We start from the raw sequence: 27,354 nt of genomic DNA, 5'->3' as shown, positions 1-27,354 counted from the left end.
GTGCGATTTAGGCTGCATGCAGGACGCAGAGCTTGCAAAATAGGGGGAACTATGTTGACTCGTCGGGATAATGTCCATTGCAGTGGGACTTGCTTGCAGATGCTCAGCGACGAGAACTTCTAAGTCAAATTGAAATTTTTATACGTGTTCTCCGACTCCGGTGTGTGGAGAGCGTTTACACTGCTTACCAAGGAAACGAAAAATGCCCCTTTTGCGATGTCTCAAGGTCGTGTCAGTACTCCCTTTAACCGTGCTTCTGCGATTTGTTCGTTGCAGCTTCCAAGGGGAGAGGTGATGGTTTTGCGGAAGGCAGCGAAGGAACCGAAGAGTACACCTCATCGGGCGAAGAGGTGAGCGGTGGTGTGCGCGAAAGCTCACGCCGGAAGACAGGTTATCAGGAGCAACACGACGCTGAACTGAGAGAATCGAAGAAGACGCACACAGCTCTCGATTCGTCGACGACGCGTCGGGTCGTCGAAGAGGTCATCGTCAGTAAGCAGGACGGTGCCGACGGACACGTCGTCAAGAGGATAACGCGCAGACCTTCCGGCGGCGGGGGTGACGAGGTGGTCAGGGTCACCGGCGAAGTGCGGGACAACGTTGAGACGACGCCCGAAGGTTTCACGTCGGTCACTTTCAGCGAGCACAAGAGCAGCGAGACCGGCGGGCGAGCGTCGTCCGAAGACGACGCCAGGGCGAGGTTGCTGAGCAGGGAGGCCAGTCGCACGCTCCAAGACGTGCCCGAGAGAAGGACGTCGACGCAGCAGCACTCATTGAGATCCCCCGCAGTGATCAGGGCGGCGGAAAGGTTTCTGGATCTTCTGTCAGCGCGCCGGAAGAGGAGGACTCGAGCGGAACAGACTTCTCGTGAGGCACGTTTGAAAGAGGCCGGGGAAATTGTCACTATAGGAGAGACAGTGATTCGTGAAGAATCGGAAGCGGCAGAAATGACGATCGATGAGATATTGAAGAAGGAGAAGAAGATTGCGCGCTTCCAAGACAAAGTGAAGCAGACTGTGAAGCAAGTTGTGCAAAGTCCCAAAAGGAGAAGTTCCTCGTCAGGACGTAGCAGTTCCGAAAGCGAGCCTGCAAGTAGTACGAAGAAAGAAAAAAGTTCCAGGACTAAGGGAGCCGTCCGAAGTCTTTCCAGGGAACCGTCTGGAAGCCAACAGCGAAGACGAGCAGTGGACGAAGAAGCACAGAAGAAACGAAAACCGGAAAAGACTCCGCAATGGTCTGGTAAAAGTGGGAGGAGCGCGGAAGCTGCCACAGAAGCTGCTTCGGATCGAGGCCAGAGCAGCTCGTCTAGCGGCAGCTCAAAACCGAAAAAGGCGAAGCACAAGGACGCATCGGTATCAATAAAGCGCGGCAAGGATGTCCAACCGAAAGACAGCGTTTCCACGACGAAAGACCTTCGTAGGCCGGCTAAGGATCGTGACGGAAGACAGCAAGCAAGGGGCGAAGAGCGATCATCATCAGCCGAAGGGTCCGACAGCGCCGGAGATGACGGTGGCAAAAGGGAATCGAAACGCTCCGATGCCAGGACTGCTCGAGAAGCAGCAAGCATGGATCTCAACAGGATAAAGCGAGACAACTTAGAGGAACGACAAGAGGGTGCGACTCGTACCACAATGCACCGCGAGTACGAAGAAATCGAAAGTCACGCGACCATGGCGGAGTTTTTCAGCGAGACTAGCATGTCTGATAGCGCTTTGGAGCAACGCACTGATAGACTGCTCGTTAGACAAGAGGAGGGCACCACAGAAGAGGCATCCAAGGAAGAGAAAGCCTCGAGGAGGGAGAGGGGAGCCGGAAAACAGCGCGCTTCGGAAATTGACCAGAAGGTCAGACACGCAGAGGGACGCAGGAGCATGCACGAAGCCAAAGGCAATGAAAGGTCATCGAAGCAGTCACGGGAACAGAAAACGGCAAAAGGAGCGAAGAGAGACACGTCTCGCGAGAAGGACACGGATTTCGGAGAGGGTTCCGATAGCCAAGCCAGTGAGAGAGCCGGTACTGCTACAGGCGTACAAGAGGGGGCCACTGCGTCGGAGGAAGCCGGCAAAACCAGGCGACTGCGCACTAAGATCGAGGAGAGGGTCGTGCAAGAAGCGTCGTCCAGTGAGTCTGTTGCCGAGAGTACGAGTGAACGCATCGAACGGAACGATACATCTGTCACCAAGCGCACGGTAACTGAGAAGAAGCTGGGAACAAAGAAAGCCCAGTCGAAAAAGTCGACTGTCACAAGCGATCGCGACACCGAGGATCGAAAGACCTGGCAGAAAGTGCCTTCTCCTACGAAGAAATCAACATCCATGCCGAGAAGCTTTCCTAAAGAACGTCATGTCGAAGAAAGTAGCGGCTCGGATGAGGAAATAGTGTCTGCAGAAGTTTGTGAGGAGGAGATCATTGAGAAGCACGCGACGGAACTTAGCGTCGTCGAAGTTCAAGAAACAAAGGCTCCTGGTGAGGCTACGACACCCGCTGATATAAGAGCTAAAATTTCCTCGAAAACACATCAAAAGGAGAAACGGCAGGTCAAGCACGAAACAGTCGACGGGCACGATGGCGCAGGTGGCACCGGTGACAAGGCCAAAGGTAAGAAAGAGACGGATAGTGGACACCCTACCATTGGTAGGGATAAGTCCGATAGGCGTAGAAGTACACGAGCTTCTGTTAGCTCCAGTGAAGAGCCGGAGGTTGCAGAAGAAAGCTTCGAGTCTTCTAAAGAGACGGTGAGCATAACGAAAGAATCGAGTGTTCACTTCGAAGAAGTTGTCACCTCTCAAGAAATAATCAAAGAAACCACTGAACGGGAAATGGCAGAACACGCATCAGAAACCACCATTGCAGAGACTGAGTCACCCATTTCCACCGCAGGCGTTGCTGGGAAAGAAAAGATTGATAAAGTTGCCTTGATCGAACAAGAGAAGGCAGCAGAGAAAACCGAGGTTTCCAATGCCGTTGCCGAAGCAGTTATGGACCTCTACGGTCGTGTTCAGCGTATGTCTCCCAGCAGTAAACAGCGACTTGCATCTCAGCAACAACCACAACAAAGTGTTGAGCACGTCCTGTCAGAAGGCGCTCGGAAAGAAGGCGCGGGTTCAGGTGATACTGTTGAAGCTAGTGCATATCTCAAGGATCCAGATCACGAACACGAGTCTCTACTGAAAAAATCACCTATCTCGCCAGTAGTAGCCGAGGCTGTGAGTGACCTGTACGCTCACGTAAAGCAACTTGCTTCAGTGGGCACGAGTCCTAACGGAAAGGCAGTACCAATGCGAGACTCTGCAACCAGCCCAGTTTTAGGACCCACTACTGTAGAAACAGCCTGTGGCCCCGACGACGTCGGTGTTGTTGACACCGCCTGCAGTACTAGGCAGTCTTCAATCGAAGTAGCTGAAAAAGCTGTGAGCCCTGAAGAAGAAGAATACACAGCAGAGGCTGCTTGCAGCACCGTTGCGGAGGACACAAAAAGCGTAGCATGCAGCCCCGCTGTGCAGAAAGTAGACGCGTCGTGCAGCCCTTCAGAGTCCATCGACCAACCTATGGAAGACGCCACGTGCAGCCCGATAGATGCTGGGAAGAATCGTGAGAAAACGGACGCTACCTGTAGCCCGATACCAGAGCTTTCCGAGGACGTACCAGAGATGAAGGACGCGACGTGTAGCCCCGTCACAGAAGGTGTTCAAGCTGAAAAGGCCGACGCGGCTTCCAGCCCAGCTGACACCACGGTGGACGCACAGTCCAGTCCAATGGATATCACCGTCGACCAGAAGGACAGCACCTCGAGTCCCCTGATCGGTCTGTTCCGTAAGGATGAGTTGATCAGTCCGATGATAGTAGAAGTATGCGACAAAGAGACGTGGACTGGGTCACCCGAAGACCATACTGCGGACGCTTCGTGTACTCCCATGTTTTCTGGGGCAGAATCAGCAGCCGTTACGAAACAGGAAACCGCGACCTCTCCGGTGAACCTCCAAATGATGAGAGACGAGGAGTGCAGTCCGATCGCCGTTGACTCAGAAGGGGCGACCAGGGACGTCTCGTGTAGTCCGCCCGATTTTGGCCGTGCCGCGTTATCTGACCGAGAAATGGCTAGTGTTGCCGTTAGCCCTATAAGGACAACTGATGGAACGTTCGACAAAGCTACAAGCCCACCAGAAATATTTCCTGCAGTGAGCGCTGGGGTGAGTCCATTCGCTCAGACTGTTGGCATTGAGCAGGCGAGCAGTCCTCACAAGGCATATACCAAGGACACATCTAGTAGCCCCTTTCCCGAGTCGGCTGGACCCTTTATCGAAGGTGTGCCCGATGCCGACGGCGAAAAGCCCCGAACAGTTGACGTATGTCTTGGCACTTCACCGGAAGATGAAAAGGGAGTCAGGGCTGAATTCGCTGACGCAGCGTGTAGCCCTGTTGCCTTTGAGTACTCTCGTCTGTCCCGTAGCAGCAGCGATTCTACAGAAGTGGACATAGCCGTAAGGTCATCGTCGCTAGAGGAAGCCACCAAGACTCCTATGACGGACATTGTGGCTATACGAGCTCTAGTTGAAACGGGCACAAGTCCGATCAATGAAGCTCGCACTGCTACAGAAAGCGATTCTGCCGGTGTGCAGGCGCAGCCGTCTGTTACCGACAACGGAACGAGTCCTTTGATACCGCTGAGACAAACAAAGGGCACGTCAACAGAAGATAGAGAAGCCCAGCCTGGTCTGAGTGATAGTTTCACCAGTCCCTCGGAAAGGTTGGCGCTCTCGAGATCGGCAGCCACAAGAGACGCCTCATGCAGTCCGATTGAGACCACCGACGCAGTTGCAGCAGGCAGGAAGACCCTGAAAGACGTCCTCCTGCTGAAGAAACCGGGACCCTTGCGAAAGACAAAATCGTGGGACACAATGGGTTACGGAAATTTCGATGACATCAGACCCAAAGAGCTGCTGTTTCCTGAAATTAGGCTGCCTTCGGGGGTCGAACAACGAATGCCAGCGGTGGCGGGACTCGCCGCACCGATTACGAACGGCGTCAATCTGGAGAAGCGAGGCGGGGACGAAGCGAGTCGTCACCTCCAAAAGCTGCCATCCATCGTCAAGACGGCCAGCACTCCACCGGACACGGCCGCTACTGCAGCGGCTGGACAACAGCCTTCAGTCAGAGATGGCGAGAGTCCCAGTAGCGTCTCCGAGGGTAGGGACAAGAAGAGCCGGTCCCTGCAACCCCTGGGTGTCAAGCGCCACAGCTTGACACAGTCCGATTACGACCGATCACCGGAGTCGAGCGTGCGAAGCTCCGACTACACGGCTACCACTCTCAAGGACTCGGGCTTCAGCGACGTCGAAAAGCACGTCTCCGGAGGATCTTCCGCTGAGGATGACGACAGGCCGACCGACCGCCAGGGTGTCTTGTCCGATTCGGCAGCCCACGAGCTCGAGTCGCAGCGGCGGCGACTTCTGCACTCCAGGCGCAAGATGGGTGACAGGGAAGACGACGCCGATGTTTCACCTGGACGGGACGACACCGACGGAAGTGCGGCCGAAGACGGCGTGGGCTTAGGACATCCCGCTCTTGATAAGAGACGACCTACGACCGAAAGGCGGGCGGGAAGTCCTTTAAAGAAGGCGAAAACGAAGGTGAACGGCCGAAGTGAGAGCGGGAAAGGACAGCGTAGGCGACGCGGCCAGCCCGAACTGCGACCTCTCTCGGAGGGCAAGAAAGTTCCGGAAGACCTGACAACGACAGTCCAGGAAAGTCTGAGAAAGTAAGTGGGATCCATGTCGAACTTTAAAGGGACTCTAAAGGCAATTAACAATTTATGTCAGAGTGAAAGCTCAATGTATGACAACGTCTAAAACGGCGATATTATCAACAGCAGTCCCATATTTACCGATAAATTAAGCTAAATGTATCACACGAAGAGCGACACGAGTGGCACATTTTGGAAATGATCCCAATGGCGTGAGAGAGTTCGATTGCAATTAATCCCTCGCAATCAAACTAGGTGCAATAAAAAAGTACCTTCCGTGCATCAAAAGAAGTAATAAAATGTTGTTTGTTCGTTTCTGTTTGAGTCATGGAAAAAAGAACCTCTTTGGCGTTGCCATGGGGAACGGCGCGCGTGGTTCAAAGGTTTCGTTTTCACCGAACTGCGCTTCGCCCGGCACCCTGCTTCGCTCTCGCTGTCGCGTCTCAGTGGTAGTTTCGGTATCGCGTACTGCCGCGTGTGTTTTGCGCGCTCGTGAAAGTCGCTCTGACAGAAAGTTCGACAAAATGCCGCCTGAATGTGATGTTGCCGGATGCCCGAATGGCGCACGCCGCCAGTGCACGTCGCCACGCAGTAAAGGCAGGCAACGTTGGGCACGGCAGCAGTGACGTGAGAAACACCACTTCCAGGAGGCTCATTTGAAGTGCGCTAACGCGATGCGGACCACTAAAACGTGATTTTGCTTCAAAATAAGCACTTCTTTGGCACAAAAGTAGCACTACGATGTTTCTGGACCGTTATCTCAACAATCAATGTCGACTTAATATTTGCCTTTAGTGTCCCTTTAATTCCGGCAGCCTAAATCGTCAAGTGGTGACAGCCATTAGCACGTCTTAGTCAGCATATTGGCGTATATTTTCTAGTCCCACCTAGAGTGTTTGTCGCTTATTTTGCGAATACGGTGCTCTTAGCAAGCTCTCCGAATGAAGCTCAAGGTATCAAATGATGCGAATTTTTTACTTGACTTTTCCTCGTCGGGACCAAGGTTCATACTGTACGTTTATAAGTTTTCTATTGGTCTAATCATTCACAGAACTGAAACATCCAAACCCAATCTCTACATAGGAGTGGCACTGGTTGCAAGCTCAGCGTTACCAGTCGCCGTCATGGCTTTGGCATGCCTCCCTTATATAAGGGGCTCAGCTCAGGAAACAAACTGCGTGGAAGAGGTTTTCGACGCACATATGCGCACGCATACGCCTCCTTCTAAAATGTAATTCAAATCGTCTATTTTTGGGGCTCACAAAAATAGTTAAACTTCGATACAACGAACTTCAATTTAATGAAATTCTCGATACAACGAAGTATTTCACTTTTCACAACTTCATGTGCATCGAGCACTGTGTATTTTGAACCTCACTATGACGAAGCATGTTATCCGCGATTTCAATATAACGATGTTTCTTTGCTGCCACAGAGGAAGAAGGAGACGCTAAATCGAAACTTCTGCTGGTGCCAGTTGTCGAATGGTTGAGTTGAACGCAAGAGGCAAGCATGATCAGACGTAGAGGCAGCAACACTAAACGCGACGAGCTCTTATCTTCTTGAGACGTCGAATTGCAATTTAACAAAGTTTCGATATAAGGAAGTAAATCGCCGATTTTACTCCTTCGTTAAATCGAGGTTTAACAGTACGGTCCTATTCACAGGAAGTGAGTGTCCGGTTCGACTTGCAGTTCAATCTGTACGAGACAATCACAAATTACAGTAAGCATATTGGAGAGAAAGAGCGCGAAAGACGAAGGACTAGGCAGAGAAGGACACAAACAAGAGCGCTGACTTGCAACAAAATTTTATTCGTCAAACCACGCATTATATACCTGCGCAGTTGAAAACGAAAACAAGAAACAAAACATGACAAGTCGGAGATACAAAAACTAACAGAAGCATCACCAAAAGCAAGCTCATTGCGCATGCAGTCATTCTGACAGAAAAACAACCTCCTTGTCCTTCGTCTTTCGAGCTGTTTCCCTCCAATATGTCGTACCAACTCTCCCAAGCAACCACTTCAGCTACAGCAAGCAACTAGAAATCGGCTCACGTAACCTATGCATCATTGCCGAAGCTACATGCCTATTGGCTTTCGTGGCGCATCATAGTACGTCATCTCTCCTTTCTTCTCAGGTACCGGGTGGAACGACAACTGTTCAGCGAGTTGCAGGAGCTGAAACGACACCAGATCCGCAGCGGCCGCACGCACGAGAACGTGCTGGTGAAACGGCTCGTGGACCGCTTCAGGGAGCTGGTCCTCGCTCCGGGCATGCGTGATTTCACGGGACCGTACACGTTTCGCAACTACGAGCGGTACCTATATGGTAAGGCGGCACGAGCTGCGGTGGACATGAAAACGATTAAGCCTAAAGCGACCTTAACGTAAGGCTTAGGGGTCTGTGAGTGGCACTCGCACCGGTTTCATTCCTTTCATATAGGTTTCTGACGTTTTGTTTGCGCGCTGAAGAAGCCACGTAGAAATATTTGCGCGGTTGTTATCTGATCCTTGGGGTGCTGCAACGAACCCCCGTCCCATATATTTATGAGATGTAATTGTTGTTCACACTCATTTCTACTAATCATATGACTCCAACATTAACATATGACATGCCTTAAAGGGGCCATGACACGGTCACTCAACAATTTGCGGTTTTCAGCGAAAAATAGAAGTAGAGGTTCTATTGTGGCTATACATATATGAGACATAGACTGCAAAAGAATATTCCGGTTCAAATTGAGCCCTGGAAGTCGCCGGCTATAAACCCCGCCCACCGCTGGCGACCGCCATTTTGCGATGTCGTGTGTGACGTCATGTGCTGCATGGAGCGGGGCTCTCATCTTCTACCAAATTTTCAGCCTCTGTAAATTGTTAAATTACAGTGCCAAGCTGAACAAAAGCTGAAATGGCTCGATTGCACACGCAGTCGACGACGGAACAAAATCGCTCGTCGGAATGCAGACAATCGCACAGCAAGCACCTTAGTACGCCACGACGCGTGAGTGCGCCAGTGTTGCCCTGCTCTCGGGCCGCTCGCTTATTTATAAAATATTCGATCATAAATTAGAGTGCTCGACCAAATGCGCGAAAATTTCGCAAGCTTGTTTGTCAACGCACTAGAATTAACCCACAAAACACATATTGTTATCGAAAATTGGGTGCCATGGCCCCTTTAATGTCAACTCTATCATATACAACACTTAGATTAACCCGTTCCACCCCTTTTATATACGTTTTTATTCCTGTCAAGGTTTTCAGATTACCCGGAGCGGCGCTAGACAGGGTGGTCTGGAAGATAGCAAAGGTGCCACTGTATGCTCCCGCCGCGAGAAATGGTGGTTTATAAATTAATGTTTTACTTGACGGAGGTGAAGTAATCACTACAGGAGATGCCAAAAAATGCTCATCACTGGCTTCATGACTTGTCTCGACACGACGCTGCACACTGCTACGCATTCATTGGTGGATCACTGGAGTGCCATGTGCTATAGGCAAAGCTGTCGTGAGTGCCACCGGTGTGCTTGGATTGTTCTCGTATACCGTGCTAACGCCCCACAGAGGTTCGCATACGAACTATAAGAATCTTGTGTTATCGTATATCATATCACACGATAAACTGCGACGTCAATCCGTATTATTATCATATTTCTGTTTTTCTTTTTCTCACAGCACGGTTACTTTTCGGACGCCCAGTACATAAACTTCAGAGTTCATCTCCCCTATGGTTCATGCATGCATCAAGAGGCCCGTGTACTTCGATTTAGGTGCACGTTAAAGAACCCCAGGTGGTCGATATTTCCGGAGCCCTCCACTACGGCCTCTCTCATAATCATATCGTGGTTTTGGGACGTTAAACCCCAGATATTATTGTGAATGCTTCAACGCCCGCATCGTTGATAACGCATCGAAACCTGATGAATTATTTATCCGCGTTCGTGATGACTTCGGGTCTGTCCTTGCTTCTTCACGCCCGTATAGCACTACTTACAGCAATAAACCGATCATTTCACAAATGCAGTGGTTATAAGAAAGAAATATTGACCCAAGTGAATTTCTGTGAAAAATCTTTTGTTGTTAAGGCATGTTTTACAAAGATCTAACGAAAAGAACGAAGTTATCTTCCTTAACAATCGGATCACCAGGGCGACTTCACGTTATTTAAAAACATGCTCAGCGCAACTTGCCTAACCTTTCAATTGTTTGCAGATGTGGATGACCAGGTGATACTTCGTGAATACATTAGAGCAAATAGTGCAAATAGCGAATACCGTGTTACCGACGGCTTCATATTTGAAGATTGAAGATTAACATATTTGAAGATAACTTCAAATATGTTAAACCAACAAGCCCAGTCTGCCATTCTTACGACGGCTTCACGAACGCCTTTTCAGCACACCTTTGCACAAAAGTCCTGTGAAGTGGTGCATTGAAAGTGGGTGGACGTTTCTTTCATGTGTATAATAACCCAGTGGTGGTTCAATTGCACCATTTGCGCCATTATGCTGCAATCCTATTTCTCTGCGCCCATTCCTGTGCAGCTTGCGTCAACTGCGCCAATGTTCACTATCCCGCCTACTTACAGGGCAGTGGAGCGTCTCTGGTCTAAAATATTCTAGCTCTGGCACCAAACATGTCAATAGTTTTTCCATATTGCCGTCGACGCCCTCCCTTCTCGCTCTTTTCACCGACGCACTTTTTCTTATTACGTTCGGCCTAACCAAAGTATCGGCGCCGCCACGTGTTCGTTTAACCCGTGTTGTGATGTTGACAGTTCGGCACTTTTTTTTTGAAAGCTCATGTCTCTTAATGAGGAACTGGCGATAATACGTAGAAAAGTGCTTTTATTTCACTAATCACTATGCGTGTCGTAATGTAGCCACGTCGGTCACACGGCTGCCGCTTTAGGCTCCACACGCTGTAAATAACGTCCTCCCGCAAATGAAGATTCAGACGTCTGATATTTTAAAAAAAGGTTTTTGTAAATTATGCATGTCAGATGCAGTGCGCAAGATTCTTTCTTCGGTATGCCGATTGCAACGCTAAGCCCTAATGCTAGTGTATGTATTGCGGTGAAGCCAGGGCCGCAACTAAAAGGGGGGGGGGGAGGTCACGGGGTTCTGACAACCCCCGCCAATTTTTTTCATGCTTTAACTTTTCCGGTGACACTAAAATACTTGCACGCCTTCACATCGACCACCAGTTGCCGAAGTTAGCGGTTCTACACACAAACACCCCCGAAAGAAATTCCTGGGTACGGCCCTGGTTGAAGCGTTCGGATAGCGCTTGCGGGGTCGCGATACATGGTCAGCGATCAGTGCTAGCGCGTACAGTTGCTACTGCGCTAGAGATACGCGTTATGCGATCGTTTGCGCCTCTGATAGCTAATAATTATTGAGTACGGCGGAGCATCAGCCATAGTGTGTCGGTGCGATGATAGAATGTGGGGTACAAGCAGGGAATCGGAAAGCGAAAGTTTTCGTTCGCAATGAACTATTTTCTTTCCTTGTTTAAATGGTTCTGCTCCTCATTTTCTTGTTAGGTTGGCATCTCTATTTGCAATAATGTTTTCTATCACTGGCACAGACCACATGGGCCACACTCGCCTGCAATACACATCTTGTATATTGCGGTGAAGCGAGCATATGACATTCTTTCGTGTGAAGAGCCTTATTGATGGCGGCTCTCTGATTGTTGGTCTCTTGTGCCCTTGTTTACATCACAGCAGCACGCACAATTTCCATACTAATAAGAATATGCACTAAAAGTTACACTGTAGTGCTCCAAGTAACCCCAAACTCAATTTTGTCTGCTCCAAACCTGCGCCAAAACACAGTTCCTTCTGCTCCAATCCTGTTCCAAAAACAGCCTATTTCCTTCTAGAAAAATTGCTCCAAATTCTAAACTAGCTGGACCACCCGCTGAGCGATAACCGTTTACCCTAAAGCGTGTGATACTTAGAAGCCGGATTTTTAGGTATTAAAAAAGCTCGTTTTAGGCGCCAAAAATAGGCAGGCAAAACAACGTTTTAGGCCTCCAATATCGTAAATATAGGCACGATAAATTTTCGCATAAATGCAAAAAACTTCAAACGAAGTCGTGCGCGACCTCTACGACAGGAAAACAAACATGTTATTGCTTAAGGTGGCACAAAGGCGCCAAAAGTTGAACATAGCCGTACAATTGTACTTTGTCCGGCATGGTTCGCAGAACACGGTGTCTCCTGTGTTCTGCACGGTGAGTCAAGTGTCCACTGTCGAATCAACACACTCCTGGGTCTCTTTTCGGCATGGCTGAGAAGGGCAGAGCAGGAGCAGATAGCCATTCGCTAAAAGACCAGAAGGGAGGGCTTCTGTCTATTCGCCAGGTCGAATCGCGTAGAGCCAATTGCTCCCCTAGCAGTGAACCACTGGCATAGACAGCTGGGAGGAGCGGGGGTGGGTTTGGGAGGTTCAACCCCCCCCCCCCCAGAAACTTTACAGTTTGTCATGTGTAGATATACAGGAACACATAAAAACACACGCACGAACATACATAAAAATAAATAAATATGGTTGACCCCCCCTCCCCCCCTTGAAAAACGTTCTCGCTACGCTACTGCAGTGAACACATTAAAAAGTAAATTACAAACAAAACAAAAGCGGCGTCCTCATCACATCTGTCTTTCTTTTTTTTGCTCTTCACTCTCGTTCCCGCTGACGACTCTCCGCGGTTTCGCATTTGCCAACAGCTCGCGCTATGTCCCATTTCACTGCTGCTAGCGGTTGTTTCCGGGAGTTGGTTGAACTGGAGGACTAGGCTGACCTTCTTAGTTCCGAACAGTCAATTTTGCGCGGTAACATGAATATCGGTCTCAAAATGACCCTGGGAGCGAAAATTGAGGCTAAATAGCCTTCTTATAAGCACTAATCTTGAAAATGGGCATTTATAGGCATTTGTAAGCATTTAAGCACGAACGTCAGAAGTAGGCATATATAGGCACTGTAAAAACGCTATAAGATCCCTTCTTAACCTCTAATTCATGCTCATATATCAAAATAGCGCGATAGGAGCGCAAGGAACAAAATAGGCATTTGCCTAAAATTCGGTCTCTAGTGATATTATCCCTTTCATTCTTAGTGTGATAAGCGTGGCATATTTTATGCGGCATAAACTTATATCGCATTGCTTAGTGGACAATTTCGAATAAACTTGGGTGACCCTCCAAGGCAACACTTCTGCCGCAAACAACAATGCTGCCAAAGTTTTGATTATGTGCTGTTTAGAAGAATCACAACGAAGGAGACACTCAACAGAGGAAAATAACGGGACAAAGCGCAACTTTCAAGAGTTCTATTTACATTCGTTGTTCAGATATATATCAAGTACAATGTACACATCAGAGCGATAAGAAAACAATACCCTCGCCTATACAACATCAGGCTATTGCGTTTAAATTAATTTCTGCGGAAGATTAAAACTGTGGAAAATTGCACTTTGTCCCGTTAACTTCTGTCTGTCTGAGTGTCTTCCTCGTTGTCATTCTTTCAATCAGAGCACAATCAAAACTCTGACAGGAACCAACTAGCCCCAGTCATCGCTGTACTAGCAATGGTACCATAAAAAAATACAATGCAATGTTCTCTGATATACTCGGAGTCGGAACACTATACCAAGTCATTTTCCATTTCTCTTGCAGGACAACTGAGGGACCTGTCAATGTCGAACGACGGCAAGATACCACCCAAGTACAGGAGGGTCAGTTCTTTTTCACACGTGCACTTTTAGAGTCTCTTCACTTTTCTGGTGAATGCGTGCAGTAGCTGTATGATCAGATGGCGTGTTAGTTTTCTTCTGGCTGATTATCTTCGGTCAGACTTATTTAAATATGCAAATAATTGAGCATTTCATCGCCACTTCAGTGCGCATTTTCAGACTCTGTAGTTATCGCTTCTAACTGATCGAAATGCATTCATTTTTTTCAAATACCGTGGTGGTCATCATATTTTGTTTTAAAAGCCAGGCTGTGCAAACATACTTTTGTTTACCGAAAGTTACCAAACGTGCTCGCGGCATCGCACATGCTATACCCCTAGTAGCACGCAATGTTACCACAATGTTGAAGCAACTTTCTCTATGTGGCGGCAACGATGTGTCAACATATGGTGCTGTGTTACAACATCGGGTCTTCGTCTTCTTTTAGAGTACGAATTCTGCGATATTTTCACGAAACGTCCCAGAAATGAGGGAATGGTGACTGAGATATGCTTCCCTGTGTGCTTGCAGATATATGCGTACGACGTTTTCAATTCCAGCCTGCCAATCACATATGTTGACGAATGAAGATCCCTAATGCATATCTCGGTAATGCGGCATCATAGACCACGCTTTGCATACTCTACACACGTAAATCCGACACCTAAACAGTATCTGGGTGTTGGCTGCTCGTTGCCTCGTAAAACTTGTGTTGGTGTAGACTATTAAGATTGCATTTTGCAATATGTGCTCATAGTTCAGGGCTCTTACAAGTCGCGAATAGGCTGACCACCATTCGTCCGGTCCCTGTACGATCTGTCCAACGATGAAACCGGTCTCGAACACTGCGCAAACAGCGAGCGCGATTCGCGTGATACGTATTATTGTTTCTCTTTACTTTTTAGCATAATCCAGTGGTCTATCTACACAGAGATTTATGGCGAAGTCGCCTTCTACAGCCGCGAAGACGTGAACACTCACTGTACCATCACCGATGCAGGCGAAGGCCGTCACGCAGTGGTTGTAAAACGTACGGTGTATCGCAGAGGCGAACGATACTCTGTTCGCCACATATGTATACACTCGCCAGGTGGCCCCCTATTGCGAGACACCGTCGTTCGTTTCCACATAGCCTTCCGCATAGACTCTTCGAATGTACGAAGTCCGCGCTGTATCGCGCGCAACGGCGTTGAACCGCCGCGCTGCTTATGCTCGCCCCGCAAAAACAAACGTGTGACCGCAACACCGGGGTTTTACCCGTCTACGACACGAGGTCTTTGCGCTGCGCTGGGTGACCGACCGTTAAGAAAGCGCGCGATGTTTGCGAAGAAGAACTGCCGTGGCAGCGCTCGCACTTTGGTGCGCAAGCTAGCGTTTCGCGTTTCGCCAAATTGCCGAGGATCTCGGTGGCTCAGTACCGCGCGTGCCCGAGAGATGGGTCATGGGGCAAAGTTTCGTGGTTTCCGCGTGAACGCCGGCACCTCCGTCTTTGCCGCGTGTATCTGTTCGTATGCAAGCGTAAGTCTATGAACGTGCGTATTGAGGTGTACATGTGCGTACGTGTCTATGCATGTGTGTACGTGTGTGTACGTACGTGTCTGTACGTTCGTGGCCCAGACAGATCTCGCCGCCGCTTACACACCGAAGCTCTCTCTTCATCCTCTTCCCTTACCCACTCGCATTTCTTCCCACCTAGCTCGCTGTTGTCCGGACGCGGACCTTATGTTTTTCTTCGTTTTCTTCCTGTGCACTTCACTCACGAGAAAGAAGGGTGGTACTGGCGGCATTGCGTTGGACGGCGGAACGAACTTATATACATACGCCTACCGTGCAACTTATATGCAAGCGCGTGCACATCCTCATAGGAGTGGCCCGAGTCGTGCGCGGTCGCAGGTTCGTAAACGTGGCTTTTCTCTCTTTATCTCTCACCCCCCCCCCCCCCTTCCATTGGCTTCGTCCAAGCCTTTGCGTTAGTTCCGTACCCACTTCCGAGTCAAGGGCGAGCGCGGAAGCGGATATATTGCGAATGCTCGATGTGTTTCCGCCTTGTGCAGCGCCAGCTGACCGACGCGCCGGTTACATAAGTTGTCCGACCACAATTTACCGTGTGCGCGAGGCTAGTGCGCGTAATGTCGTCGGTCGGTGTCGAGGGTAAACAGGAGGAGGGTCGCGGTGTGCGGTCGTCCGGGAGGTGTATTATGTTTCCGCGTGGTCCAGGGTGGCACGCGGGGTCGGTTACGCCAATGGCGTGCTAAAGTCATTGATCACGGAGTCAAATGGTTCTCGTTTGTGGGATGGCTCCGCGGCTTTCGGTGTGGGCGAGACAAATCGTCCGTGTTTTGTATACGCAAGCTATGGTTGATGTGCTGCTTAAGCACTTCGCCCAATGTTTATGTTAGAAGAGGATTCACTGGTACGTCACTAAGAAGAAGAAAAAAAGATTACCTGTTAACCTCTTTGGCGAGTCCTGGCATGCCACTTATATAACTCTATTTGAAGATACTCCTTAATTCTCTTTTGGACATCATTGTACTCTCTTCGGAGAGTCGTAGCATGCGCGACTCTCCAAAAGGGAGTTCACCTGTAACTTTAAGCCGTAACAGGTGATATTTCGTTTCTGACAGTGCCCTACTAGCTGAAGTGATCTGCTTTTTAGACAAGACTAGCTTTTTACATAACATTTAGTATACTTGCAGTGTACGATGCGTTCGCTAGCGAAATCTTCCTACCTTGTTACATGCGCAGCTTATATTCTTAGTCACCTTTGCGCCACTAGACTCAAGTTAACTATCAACTAACTTGTGTCCTTATGTGCGTGAAGAAGCATGATGCGAACATTGTTTAAAGAAGTACGGGTGAGAATAACAACGGCTAATTAAAATAGGCGAGCGGGAACGGTAAAAAGATTCGAAAAAAAAAATCATCTAAAAGACATTAAATTCGAGACGACCCGAAAATAGGTGGTTCGTGTTTTCTCGGTTCAGTGCACAAAAAGCGAAGTTGTGTTCTTCATCGACTTCTTTCTGAAACAGAAAAGGGCACCGATTGCCACGTAGACAGAAAAAAATATTTGAACCGGTAACGGCCTAGGCATTCTTTTTTTCTAATACGAGTTGGAAATTAATGTGGCACTTGAATATTTCCTCTGTGCTTGTGTCTTAGTGTGTGTCCATACATTTTTCCTATTTGTGTTTTCTTCATTGTTTATTATAACGTAGTTGTACATTCGGAATTTCGAGATTGCCTGCCGCAAAGAGACATATTCTCATTATTTCTACATCAAATACAAAGCAATTTGTTTCTACAACCATCAGGTGATGTGACCGCTCTTTCGTCAGCATGGATAAATTCCAAAGCAGATAACATATAACGCTGCTTTCCGCCGATATAAAATGGCGACCATAAAATGTCTGTTGCTGTCCATATCGTCGTAGTTGTTGTTGTTGTTGTTGTTGTTTTCGCCCAGTTTTTTATCTATTGATGCGCGGCCCAGTGGGCTGTCTCATCATCATTAACGTAGAAGCAGCACGTGCATCTTCAAGGGGCTACGGCTACGTACTTTACCACAATCTTTTTCATCTTGTCATGCCACGTTGATCTAGCAGCTACTGCGTTTACCTGCTAAGCTTGATATCGTGGATTCAATCCCGGCTGGGAACTCTGCATTTTCATGGTATTGAAATTCAGTAACGCTCGTCTACTTCGTTCTTTGTTGAAAATACTCCAGCTGGTGATAAACTGGTCTACCGTTCCAGTAAACGATTGTGGATCGCGCACTATTAGGAAAAGGACAACGCGCAAGACGGACGAACTAAACAAATTTAGCGCTCGATCTGTTTTGTGCGTCTTCGTTGAACGGTTCACAGTCGCTTACAAGAATGCGCCAAATAGCCCCTCAAGATGTTCCAATTAATCTACCATCCCTTCCTACTCTGTGTCTTATAATAAGATGGAGGTTTTGGCACGTATAGAACCCCAGGAATCTGTTTTCAAATAAAGTAATGCATTATTTTTGATCATCACCTAGCTCTTACATGTACATAAAACGTTAATACGGGCAAAAATACGCGCTTCCTTATTCTATCTCTGTGTTCCAGGATATCAAAGCCCTAAAGTAATCCCACCTGCATTGAAAGTACGCTTGCTCTCTTACCTGTTGATTTTCCAACGGCCACGTTGTTTTTACTCTGCTCCAAGTAGCTTTGCGTATACACAAAAGCTCGAACACCTTCGTAAGCCACTCATGTACCTTCGTACCGTCTTTGGAATTCTTTTTACATTTTTTTCCTGGCCACAGACTCCGCTACTGCGGAGTTTCCAATTTCTTAACCTCGATACCTGCTACTAGCAATGAAGGCGAAATGTTTACGCAGACAAATACGGACCGATGTGGAAATAATAATTAGAGAAACTTCAGGTTTTCAACAACATTATTGTAAATTACACGCAACTACTCCAAAACTACACTGCTTTCATGCTACGCACCATAATGTTTTCAAATTTAAGACAATAATTCTACGCTATTTTCTTTTTTCCCTACCTCCATACCAAAACGTCTTGAACGGCTATATTTTCTTCATGAAGAACCACACTTGCGGAAATTTGTGTGACTTATACCTGAGTGAATTAATAAATGCACGCTGGAAGCAACGAAGAAATGAGAAACTATCCCTGTAAGCTCTAGACAAGTGAATGTCGGCTTCAGAAATGGCCTTTGGTGTCAAGTGCAACATCCAAACCAGACTTGGTAATAATGCAATTACAGTAATTAAATTACTTTTTGTTGTAATGACTAATGTAATGAATTACTTTTTCGGGCTGGGAATTTCGTAATAAAGCAAATCGGCAGATCCCACACATTGAGCGTATCGGTTCCATGCGAAGCAGTAAGCGAGTAGTCCTATGCTGCATTTTTTGGCTTTGAGCCAAGCGTTACGAGATGGATCAATGTGTTTTTTTGTAAGTGTAGTAGTTGCGTGCAAATCGTGAGCTTTCCAGGCACGTCGACACTACTAGCGTTTAAACAAAGAGTAACTTATGGTCTGAAGTAACGTCAGCAATCACGTTAGAGCACATACGTCAGTGTTATCGAATCGATGTGCATTTTGCGCTCTGACGGTGTGAATATCATTGTAACTTTCGTTAAGGTATGCATTCGGGGTCGAGCAACGCTTGATTATAGCTTGCTGAATCATAGGAATACAAATGCAATGTTTATTATATAGACGGCTATAAAAGCGGAGCCAACACTGGAACCACAGACGTTAACCTGACATGACGTCTGTATCGTAGGAGTACATATATATAGTGTTTATTGCTTTGCTATAAAATTAGATAGCCAGCACTACAACCACAATTGACGTTGCACCGATATTACGGCTGCATAGGGTGTTTTTCCAAATCAGTTTCTAGACCTGTTGTGGCTCTGTAGTAGAATCCTAATTTTTATTCTTTGTGTTCGTTGGGTCAACGCTGCCGATGTTGGCCTTTCTTTGAACGCTCTCTCGTCTAAATTACCAGTGTCTGTTCTGGCCATTCCTGGGTAGATATAAACTTTCAATCACCTGTGGCGTATACCCGTATACGGCGACCCGTGGTAAACGGGTATATACCACACGTGTCTGCAGGAAAAGGTTTGTCGACGTACGCGACAGAATTTTCACGTTATTCTTGTCATGACCAGAGAGTCATAATCGTCAAAGCCTCTTACCCTCCCATCACCAAGTTGATTACGAGAGCACCCAGACGTAGATAGATAGATAGATAGATAGATAGATAGATAGATAGATAGATAGATAGATAGATAGATAGATAGATAGATAGATAGATAGATAGATAGATAGATAGATAGATAGATAGATAGATAGATAGATAGATAGATAGATAGATAGATAGATAGATAGATAGATAGATAGATAGATAGATAGATAGATAGATAGATAGATAGATAGATAGATAGATAGATAGATAGATAGATAGATAGTAGAAAAACTCAAAGTGCCTTGGGTTCGCTAAGAAATGCTTCGCGTATAAAAAATTAACGAAGACAAGTTAATCCGAGTGGCACACCTCAAGCGTGAAAATTTGAACAAATATCTATGAGATTTCACTGTATGAATGATGAACATTTGCTAATTCCACGGTAATTTCATCACTCTTCATGGGCGTAGGCAGAGGGGTGCAAAAGGGGCACTTGCCCCCCTCAAGCCACACCGGCACTTGCCCCCCACCTAAACTATGCCAGCCCTCTCTCTCTCCCCCCCCCCCTCCCCCAGCCGCGATGTAACACGGGTTTTCCACCCCCCAAGGCAAAATCCTGCCGACGCCCATGTCACTCTTCAAAAGTAATAGTACAAAGTATAAATGTAATGTGATTGCTTTTAGCCAGCAGTAGTTTGTAATGTAATTTAATTACATTTCAGAAATTTTGAAAAGTAATTAGTAATGTAATTTAATCGGAGTAATTTTCCTTTCTCTGATCCAGACCCTAGCGCAGCAGACGAGGATGGTTCATCACGTCACCCGTCTTGCCAAGCGGCTTTCTCGAACTTTTGCTTTGTCTGTTACGCATGCGCAGAGGGAGGAGGACGAGGAGCACGAGTACCACGAGTCGGGAGCCGTCTCGGATGGCCCGCTGGAATGCGTCAGCCGGGCGTACGGGCGCAGCCAGCCGACCGCGGAGGATCCTGGCATCGGAACAGGTACCGCCACCTACCGACATGAGCGCAAAACTGCATCGCCGCCACAGCTTTTACTAGGGAACCAGAGAGACCAGAGCGTTGAGGATACTTGCGGCAGGCGGAGAAAAATGTTAGGTGTGCGCGAATATCAAGTTTTCAACTTCGAAGCGAATTCGAATAATGAAAACCAAGGGCGAATCGAATCGAATATTTTTTTTTTAATGTTTTCGGTTGCGAATAGTGCAAGTAAATAAAGGACTTTTGAGGGTTCGTTTCTTTGTCTGGCACAACCTTTTTGAAAACCAGCAGATAATGAAGCCAAGGGAGATATAGGGGACGTTAATTGTACTGTTTTTAAGCGTATTACGGTAATTATTATATATACACAATTACTACAATACACTTAATAGCAAAAACTGCACAATTAACGTCCCCTATACGTTCCTTGGCTTCTTCATCTGCTGGCTTTCAACTAGTGACTTTTGCAAAAAAAAAAAACCTTTTTTTTTCACCACTTCCCAGACATGAAAAAGTTAAATTTATTGCACAGCAAATAATATACTGGAAATTTATGCATTGTAGAACACTATTGCTTCACAGTACCACATATGCAGCTATTATATATTGTCATGAAGGATTACAAGCTGCGTACTATGGAAGCAACGACACTGTTGTGCATGTCACCACTGCTCCAGACAACGCAAACAGCCGGTCTCTAGAGATATTAGTGCCGATTTCCTAATCTTGTCGTCGTAGTTTCATCCTCAAAGCATGCTTTCTCAGTTGAGAGGAGTGACGACAACTGATTGGCACAATGTTCATTGCAGTTTCTTCATCTTCAGATAACACAGAATAATCCTGGATTTCCTTATTTTTAGACATTTGTTCTTAATTTTGCAATGGCTCCCCGCATGTTTCGGTGATTTTGTTCAGTATAATTTAGGCACTCTATTGCAACAACGTGCTCGGCCTAGTACACAATGTCATACTCTGGCCACAACCTTTGCACACTGGCACAAGAAGAAGAAGATGTTCAATGAAGAGAAAGGAGGAGAGGTCGGCCTGGAAAGCGGGTTTCTAGCCTGCTACTCCTCACGGGGTAAAAAATTTGCAAAAGCGCAATAAGGAGCGGAAGGAAATGTGGTAACTGAAACTAGTTTGTCCATTTGTGCCTAAAATTTGGCGAAATTTAGCGCAGGTGTGTAATTCTTTGTGCTCACTTCAATACTTGTTATGAAGTTCAGTGGTGTTAGAATATTTTTAATCGTAAAAATGTCTTGCGAATCGAATCGAATACCAAATTATTCGAATTGAATGTTCAAAGTTTCGAAAATTTGCACGCCCCTAAAAAATACAAGCAGCGCTATACAACAATGAATTCATTATGTCCTGTGCTGATGCCTCTATCTGATGATGCGGACGGTAGAAATATTGAAGCCTGAGCTCTTACACTGAAACAGTGTGTATAATGTGCTTACGTTTTGTACAGACGGTAAATATTGTTAGAGCCTGACTGCCTAAGGGCCGGCACTGAGAAAGTGCTTGCGATGAAGGCTTACGCTGTTGCTGCTTACCCTGAGGTTCTAATTTTTCTTGCTCCTGTACCTTCACATACGCACAACTGCAACGCCTATAAAAAAGCACTAAAGAGAAACTCTAAATCCCATTACACTGATGCAGTATTCGTTCAATAGTTTAGTTTAGTTCAATTCGACGCGATAACTTGATTATTGGAACAGAAAACGAAAGTCAATATTTCATTTTCCCCCACCTAAACACTATCGCCAATATGTCAGCGCGGCAATGTTTTAAATGCGAGGCATTTCTTGGCGAACGAAAGGAACCTCCTGCGCCTTGGTGATGTCCTAGTCGCTTTATTAACTTTGTTTATATCAGACTGTGCATGGCATGACAAGGGTGATTGGAAAAGATGAATTACATCTAACATAAGTTACATGATACGCATGTCATGACATCGTGCCGTGTCATGGCGGTCATTTCGTTCCCTTGGTATATGAGAAAATGTGATCGGCATGACGTCGTGCATTAAAGTGACCCTAGAGTTAAACAATGACCTAAATTGGATTAATAAATTATTCCTTGAAAGCTCTGCTTTCGTAAATTGCACCATCGTGGGTTTATTAACAGAACATTAAATGACGGTCGAAGTTTCATTTTAAAATTTTGCGCCTAAATCTCCGCGCCTCAATGTCAGCGTGACATCAGAGATTTCAAAGTGGTTTTTTTTTTCGTATTGTGGTCACATTCACTAAACCAAATTTCCTTGAACTCGGTACGTTGTCTCTGGCCCCCCTCATAGGACAACGTACTCTCTTTTTTTACTGATTAAGAATTATGTAGGCCCTAGTAGATGCCGTCAAAATCTGTGACGTCACAGCGATTGGGTCCGGAAAGCTCAAGACAGGTCGCCACCTGCGTTTTCTTTTTACTCTTTTTCTCGCTTATGAGCGCGTTCTAGCGTCAAGAACCGTGCTTTTGATATTGTGAAAAAGCATAATTTACTAAACGAGAAAAACCGCTGTTTTTTTAGTGTCCCTTTAAAGGGGCCCTGCAACACCTTTCTTTGTTATATTGGAATAGTCCCATTATTGACGTATGACTCTTCACGAGCCATATGCCGCAAAAATTTTTCGAATCCGTCAAGTCTAAGTGGTGTTACCAAATTATAGAGATCACGTTCCGCAGCTTTCTCTCTCAACTCAACGCAGCGAGCGCGCGGAAAGCTGCGCGCGGCGTGAGGGGAGGGAGGGAGGGCGGAGGTGCGAGGAGGCGACGTCAGCGCCGGCGGCATTTTTTTCATTTTTTTCTCTCTGGCGTCTCGGCGCAACCACGTGATCTGTGCCGCCACTTCCGGTCGGCTTGCGTCGTTCTCGTCGAGCGGAGTCGATCGCGCTGTGTATCGCGCGTGCTTGAAAACTGCGCGTCGGTTTGGTAATGTTGGGTGTGCACCTCGAACGCCGTAGTGTTTTCATCGCTCTGCCAACCATGGAAGCAAACGTGCGCGCTCGTCTGGAACGAATGACAGCTGAGATCGGTTTCGGCCCATACTCCGATACACCGCCTCGTAAGACGGCACTGGCAGACGACCCCGAAGCGCCGCCATTACCGGACGCCAGCATTGTTATCGGAGACACGCTGCGCCCGTGCCTCGGTCGGTCGTGAGAACGTGCCGACGATGCAGTTCTCAGCTGACGAGGCAACACTCGAACGGCTGCCACTCTCAACGGCAACCGGCGATGGTCAAAAGCACAGAAATATTCACGTTTTCGGCACTGCGCATGGCGAAGAAAACGGAACCACGCAACTACGAGCAGACGAGCTGTCGGTGAGACCGGAAGTGCTAATATTAATGTTTGTTCGGTGTTTTTAACGCGATAACATAATATAAACGTACATATTATCTACTTATTGAACTCAAAATTAACAACGAAAGTAATAATGAGGGTGTTATCGTGATTATAACATCAGCCAATGGTGGAACTGCCGACAATCGCGTCATATTTTGCGGACTAATACATCATTTGTCGAGAGAAGAGGGAGCGATTTTCAGCTGACTTTGAGAATTTATTGTAAATTCCAGCCCGTGCGCATCGCTATAATATTTGGCTGGCGTGTTCTCGGGAGCCTCGACTACCGATCGGCAGCGCTTTTTGAGCATGCTCGAAAAGTGTTGCAGGGCCCCTTTAAGAAATGGCGGTTTCATATTGTGTTTCTGACAGAAATTAAGCCGTTTATTTCCGCTTACATTTCTCCCTGTGACTGTTGTAACTCAGCTGGGGCTGTTAAGCGAAGACATCGTACTACAGTTGGATAAACCTTTAGAAGTTCGCAGAATTTCCTCCTCAAAGGCGGACGCACACAAGCCTGCACCAATGGGCACGCACTCCAGACTGACGTCATGGGCCGGGCGGCCGGTGACGTAAGAGAACATTGCCCAGTGGAGGAAAGGGACTACTTCTTTAGTTGCAGAGGCGTTCGGCTGCCATGCTTCAATCATCTGGGCGGGGCCTCTCCGGACTTTTTAAGTGTTTATAAAAGGGCCGACTTGAGGAGGCGTGTTGCATTCGCCAATTTATAACGCTAACGAGCTGGGGCCGAATACGCAAAAATCCTCATTTTTAAGTGCGCTTTCCCATTGGTCAACCAGTTTGGCCAATGAGATGTGCCGCATAGTGATGGCTGAAATACAGTCGAACGCCTCAGTACCGAAATCGCCGGGGAAGCAATTTTTGTTCGCTATCGTGATAATTTTGTTGTCGCGAAAATAGAAAAATACGCACGCCAATGGCATCGCGCACCCAAAATTTATTTTGAAAAAGTCGCTGATCTTGCTGTGTCGAACTCCTCTGCTATATTCGCCTTTTTTCTGCCTTTCGCAGCTTCGGCGGTGCTACTAGATTTCTCCTGAAGCGTCAAAAACTAACGCTTTTTAATAGAAGGCGACATCCTTCCGAAAGGCCAAACAACACCGCACGTAAGCAAAGCGCGGGAGATCTCGCCGGCAGCAGAGACGTGCGGCAGCAAGCAGTTAGGCACTCTAGAGAATGTCTGTTGGCATGACGTCACTTTCATGGGTGTTCTCACTTAGAACACCATATGCCGACGTAGTTGCCAAAAGAGGTGTTAGCAAAAAAACTGTTCTCACCAAAAAAAAAGTCTTGTTGCTATCGTCAACATCCGACCGAATGTAAACAGCAATGGTCGCACCGATGCTTGTTGGCGCAAACGTATGTGCCCAACTTGTCGAATGAGCGATGCTGCAATTTCCCGACTTCTGGTTTCCCAACTAGCTCATGGGTTGAAAAATAAATGCTGTGGATCACTACCTGAAACTTTCGTTATTGCGGGAGTGCTCTTTTAAATTTCTTCGCTGTTGAGAGGGGGCAAATGCATTGAACTCTATGGATGGTCGGTGGGGATATACGGGCCCATATTTGTCTTGATTAGTTTCTGTCTGTAGTGCATTCTTTATCTTCATATGTGCGCAGTGTCTGCTTGCAGGTGCCGTTCTGTACCGGTGTTTCGATCATTTTTCAATGACTTTTCAGGAGCCGGCGCAACGGTAGTCGGTGGACGCAGCGACCAAACCGGAGACAGCGGGAGGGCAGACGTGCTCACGGCAACGGCAACAGAAGAAGGTGGGACCGGTACCGCTGTCATGGAGGCCACAATCTCCCAGAAAGCCCGGCACGTTCAGCCTTCCCACCCCGTGGGCCGTAAGAACCTACTGCCGGCCATCTTGCCCAGCCCGCTGACGAGCGTGTTCACCGTAGTCAGGGGCGCTCCGCCGCTGCCCTCCGCCACCCGCAGCACGGGCTACGGCCACGTCCGGTCGAGAGTGTTCCCTCAGAGGCCCGCCCAGAAGGTGCAGCTCTCCGAGCCATCGGCAGAAAGGTCGCCGAAGAAGACCGCCAGGGTGAAGAAGGAGGCATCCACAAACACGACGGAAGTGGCGAGCAATCAGGCGTCCAGACTGAGGGTGGAAAGGATTCGGAAGCAAAGGGAGGAAGAGGAGCGTCTTAGGAGGAGGAGAGAAGAGATCGCGTCCAGGGTTATGGTAACGGAAGCGACATCGAGGCATCACGGTTCAGTACAGAACCTGCGCAGGATCTCGGAAGAAGAATCTCTGGAAAGGGCGGCCGCGACCGATGGGGCTCTGTCGGAGCAGGAAGGAACCACCGCTAGGAAGAAGTATCGCTCGACGTCTCTCACGAGGGAAGTCACAAGACGAACGGAACGCGAAGTTCGAGCGGGGAAGACGACGACAAGGGCAGTTAAAGAAGTCCCCGCGGTTCGAGGTCCAGCTCCGGAAAGGAAAGTTGACTCTGTGGGCAAGGCCTACACGAAAGCCCGGGAATCTTCTCAAGCAGCAGCCGACGATGCCGGCAAGCAGGTGTTTCCTTACTTGAAGAAACACGAAGGGCGCCTCAGTGTGAGTAGAGCGGATGAATCGAAGGAACCGGAAATGCCCAGTCCTACGAGGGCTCGGCAGGCTACATGGTCGCAAGAAAGGAGAGCCGTGCCTCGCGTGGGCCAGAAGACGACGGAAGTACCGGAAGAACTACGGGATTTCTCACCCGCAGGGAGGAGACCGGAAGAACCCATGACTCCAAGGCGGCAACCATTCTCGAAGGCGAGAGGCGCGGAGGCCACGACACCCAAGCGAAGCTCGGCGCTGTTGCCGTTCTGGGTGCCTCACGACACGAAGCGCACCGACGCGGTGGCCATCGACGAGCACGAGAAGCAGCAGATCCGTTCGAGCGTACGCGAATCGCTGGGCGAGCAACAGGCCGTGCGGTTCAAGGACTGGATCAAGGCTCGCCAACAGGGAAGCAACGGCACGCCGTTGGCCGAGCGTCGCACTATCGTCACGGCGGATGCGGCCACGGAGGCCCTAGCCCGAGAAGTGCGGCTACGCGAGGGCGACTCGAGCGAGACGGACTCGGGTCACGAGGGCGACGGCATCCTGCCGGACGACCGGAGGGTTGACGAGGTGGTTCTTCTGGAGCGAGTGAGCCGGAGCCTACGGAAGAATGTGCTCCCGCAAGATGTGGTCACCATGCGACTCAAGCCCTCGCCGCCCGCTGCCGTCGCGGCCGCCACGGCAGACCAGATCGAGGCCATCACTCGCACCGTGCGCATGAGCGAGTTCCTTGAGGCCGCCCGGAGGGACATCGTGGTCAACTGCGTCCAGCTCAGACCGGACAACGTGTCCGAGGGCTCTTCCTCGCAGGAAGAAGTTGCCCCGAGCCCGGCGGCGAGCAGCGGTGACGGCGGCAGCGTGAGCGATGGCGTCGACGACGACGATGGGGTGCTCGAGTTCGAAATACGCCACGGTCGCGAGAAGAACGTCTTCTGGCTACCCACGAACAAGATCAGGGACAACAAGAAGTGGCAGGTGACATTCATCGTCGCCAGGACTGACGCCGAGTAGAAGTGTCCAGTCCGCTTACGTTGAGCAACCAATTTGCTTTCTTCGCAATCTTGCTAGGGGTGATAGGTAGTGAATGACAGCGCAGGATTGGTCTAAGCCATAAAGGCCATTTCGCTCATCGCAGATCTACCTAGAAGCCGTGTGGGTGGACTGGTACAGTAAACATGCCGGTACCGGGGGTCTGAAGACTTTATTCACTCATACCAATTAGCATTCGTGTCTAGAGCATCGCTGCACT

General features: G+C 48.3%; 2 protein-coding genes across 2 annotated transcripts in view; both read left to right on the top strand.

Annotated features, from left to right (window-relative positions):
• The window catches only part of LOC119375409 (uncharacterized), an 87,599-nt gene extending 63,009 nt beyond the window's left edge, over positions 1-24,590 (top strand). Inside the window, exons 10-14 of the mRNA XM_049411259.1 lie at positions 277-5,758; positions 7,886-8,076; positions 13,426-13,484; positions 20,065-20,182; positions 24,562-24,590. Coding sequence (XP_049267216.1) covers positions 277-5,758; positions 7,886-8,076; positions 13,426-13,484; positions 20,065-20,182; positions 24,562-24,590 — 5,879 coding nt within the window. The remainder of the gene's footprint in view (positions 1-276; positions 5,759-7,885; positions 8,077-13,425; positions 13,485-20,064; positions 20,183-24,561) is intronic.
• Positions 24,591-25,340: 750 nt separating this feature from the next.
• On the top strand, positions 25,341-27,116 carry LOC125756452 (uncharacterized). The gene has a single exon (XM_049411258.1). The coding sequence runs from the start codon at positions 25,341-25,343 to the stop codon at positions 27,114-27,116; it is 1,776 nt and encodes a 591-aa protein (XP_049267215.1).
• The last annotated feature ends 238 nt before the right edge of the window (positions 27,117-27,354 follow it).

The sequence above is a fragment of the Rhipicephalus sanguineus genome, chromosome 11, assembly GCF_013339695.2.
Source record: "Rhipicephalus sanguineus isolate Rsan-2018 chromosome 11, BIME_Rsan_1.4, whole genome shotgun sequence".
In the NCBI taxonomy this organism is placed as follows: domain Eukaryota; kingdom Metazoa; phylum Arthropoda; class Arachnida; order Ixodida; family Ixodidae; genus Rhipicephalus; species Rhipicephalus sanguineus.
The sequence above is the reverse complement of the archived record's forward strand: the minus strand, read 5'-3'. Positions and strand labels throughout refer to the sequence as shown.

What these genes read in the sequence shown, in the direction of transcription:
- LOC125756452 (XM_049411258.1), top strand. Translation starts at nt 25,341, where the DNA reads ATGGAGGCCACAATCTCCCAGAAAGCCCGGCACGTTCAGCCTTCCCAC.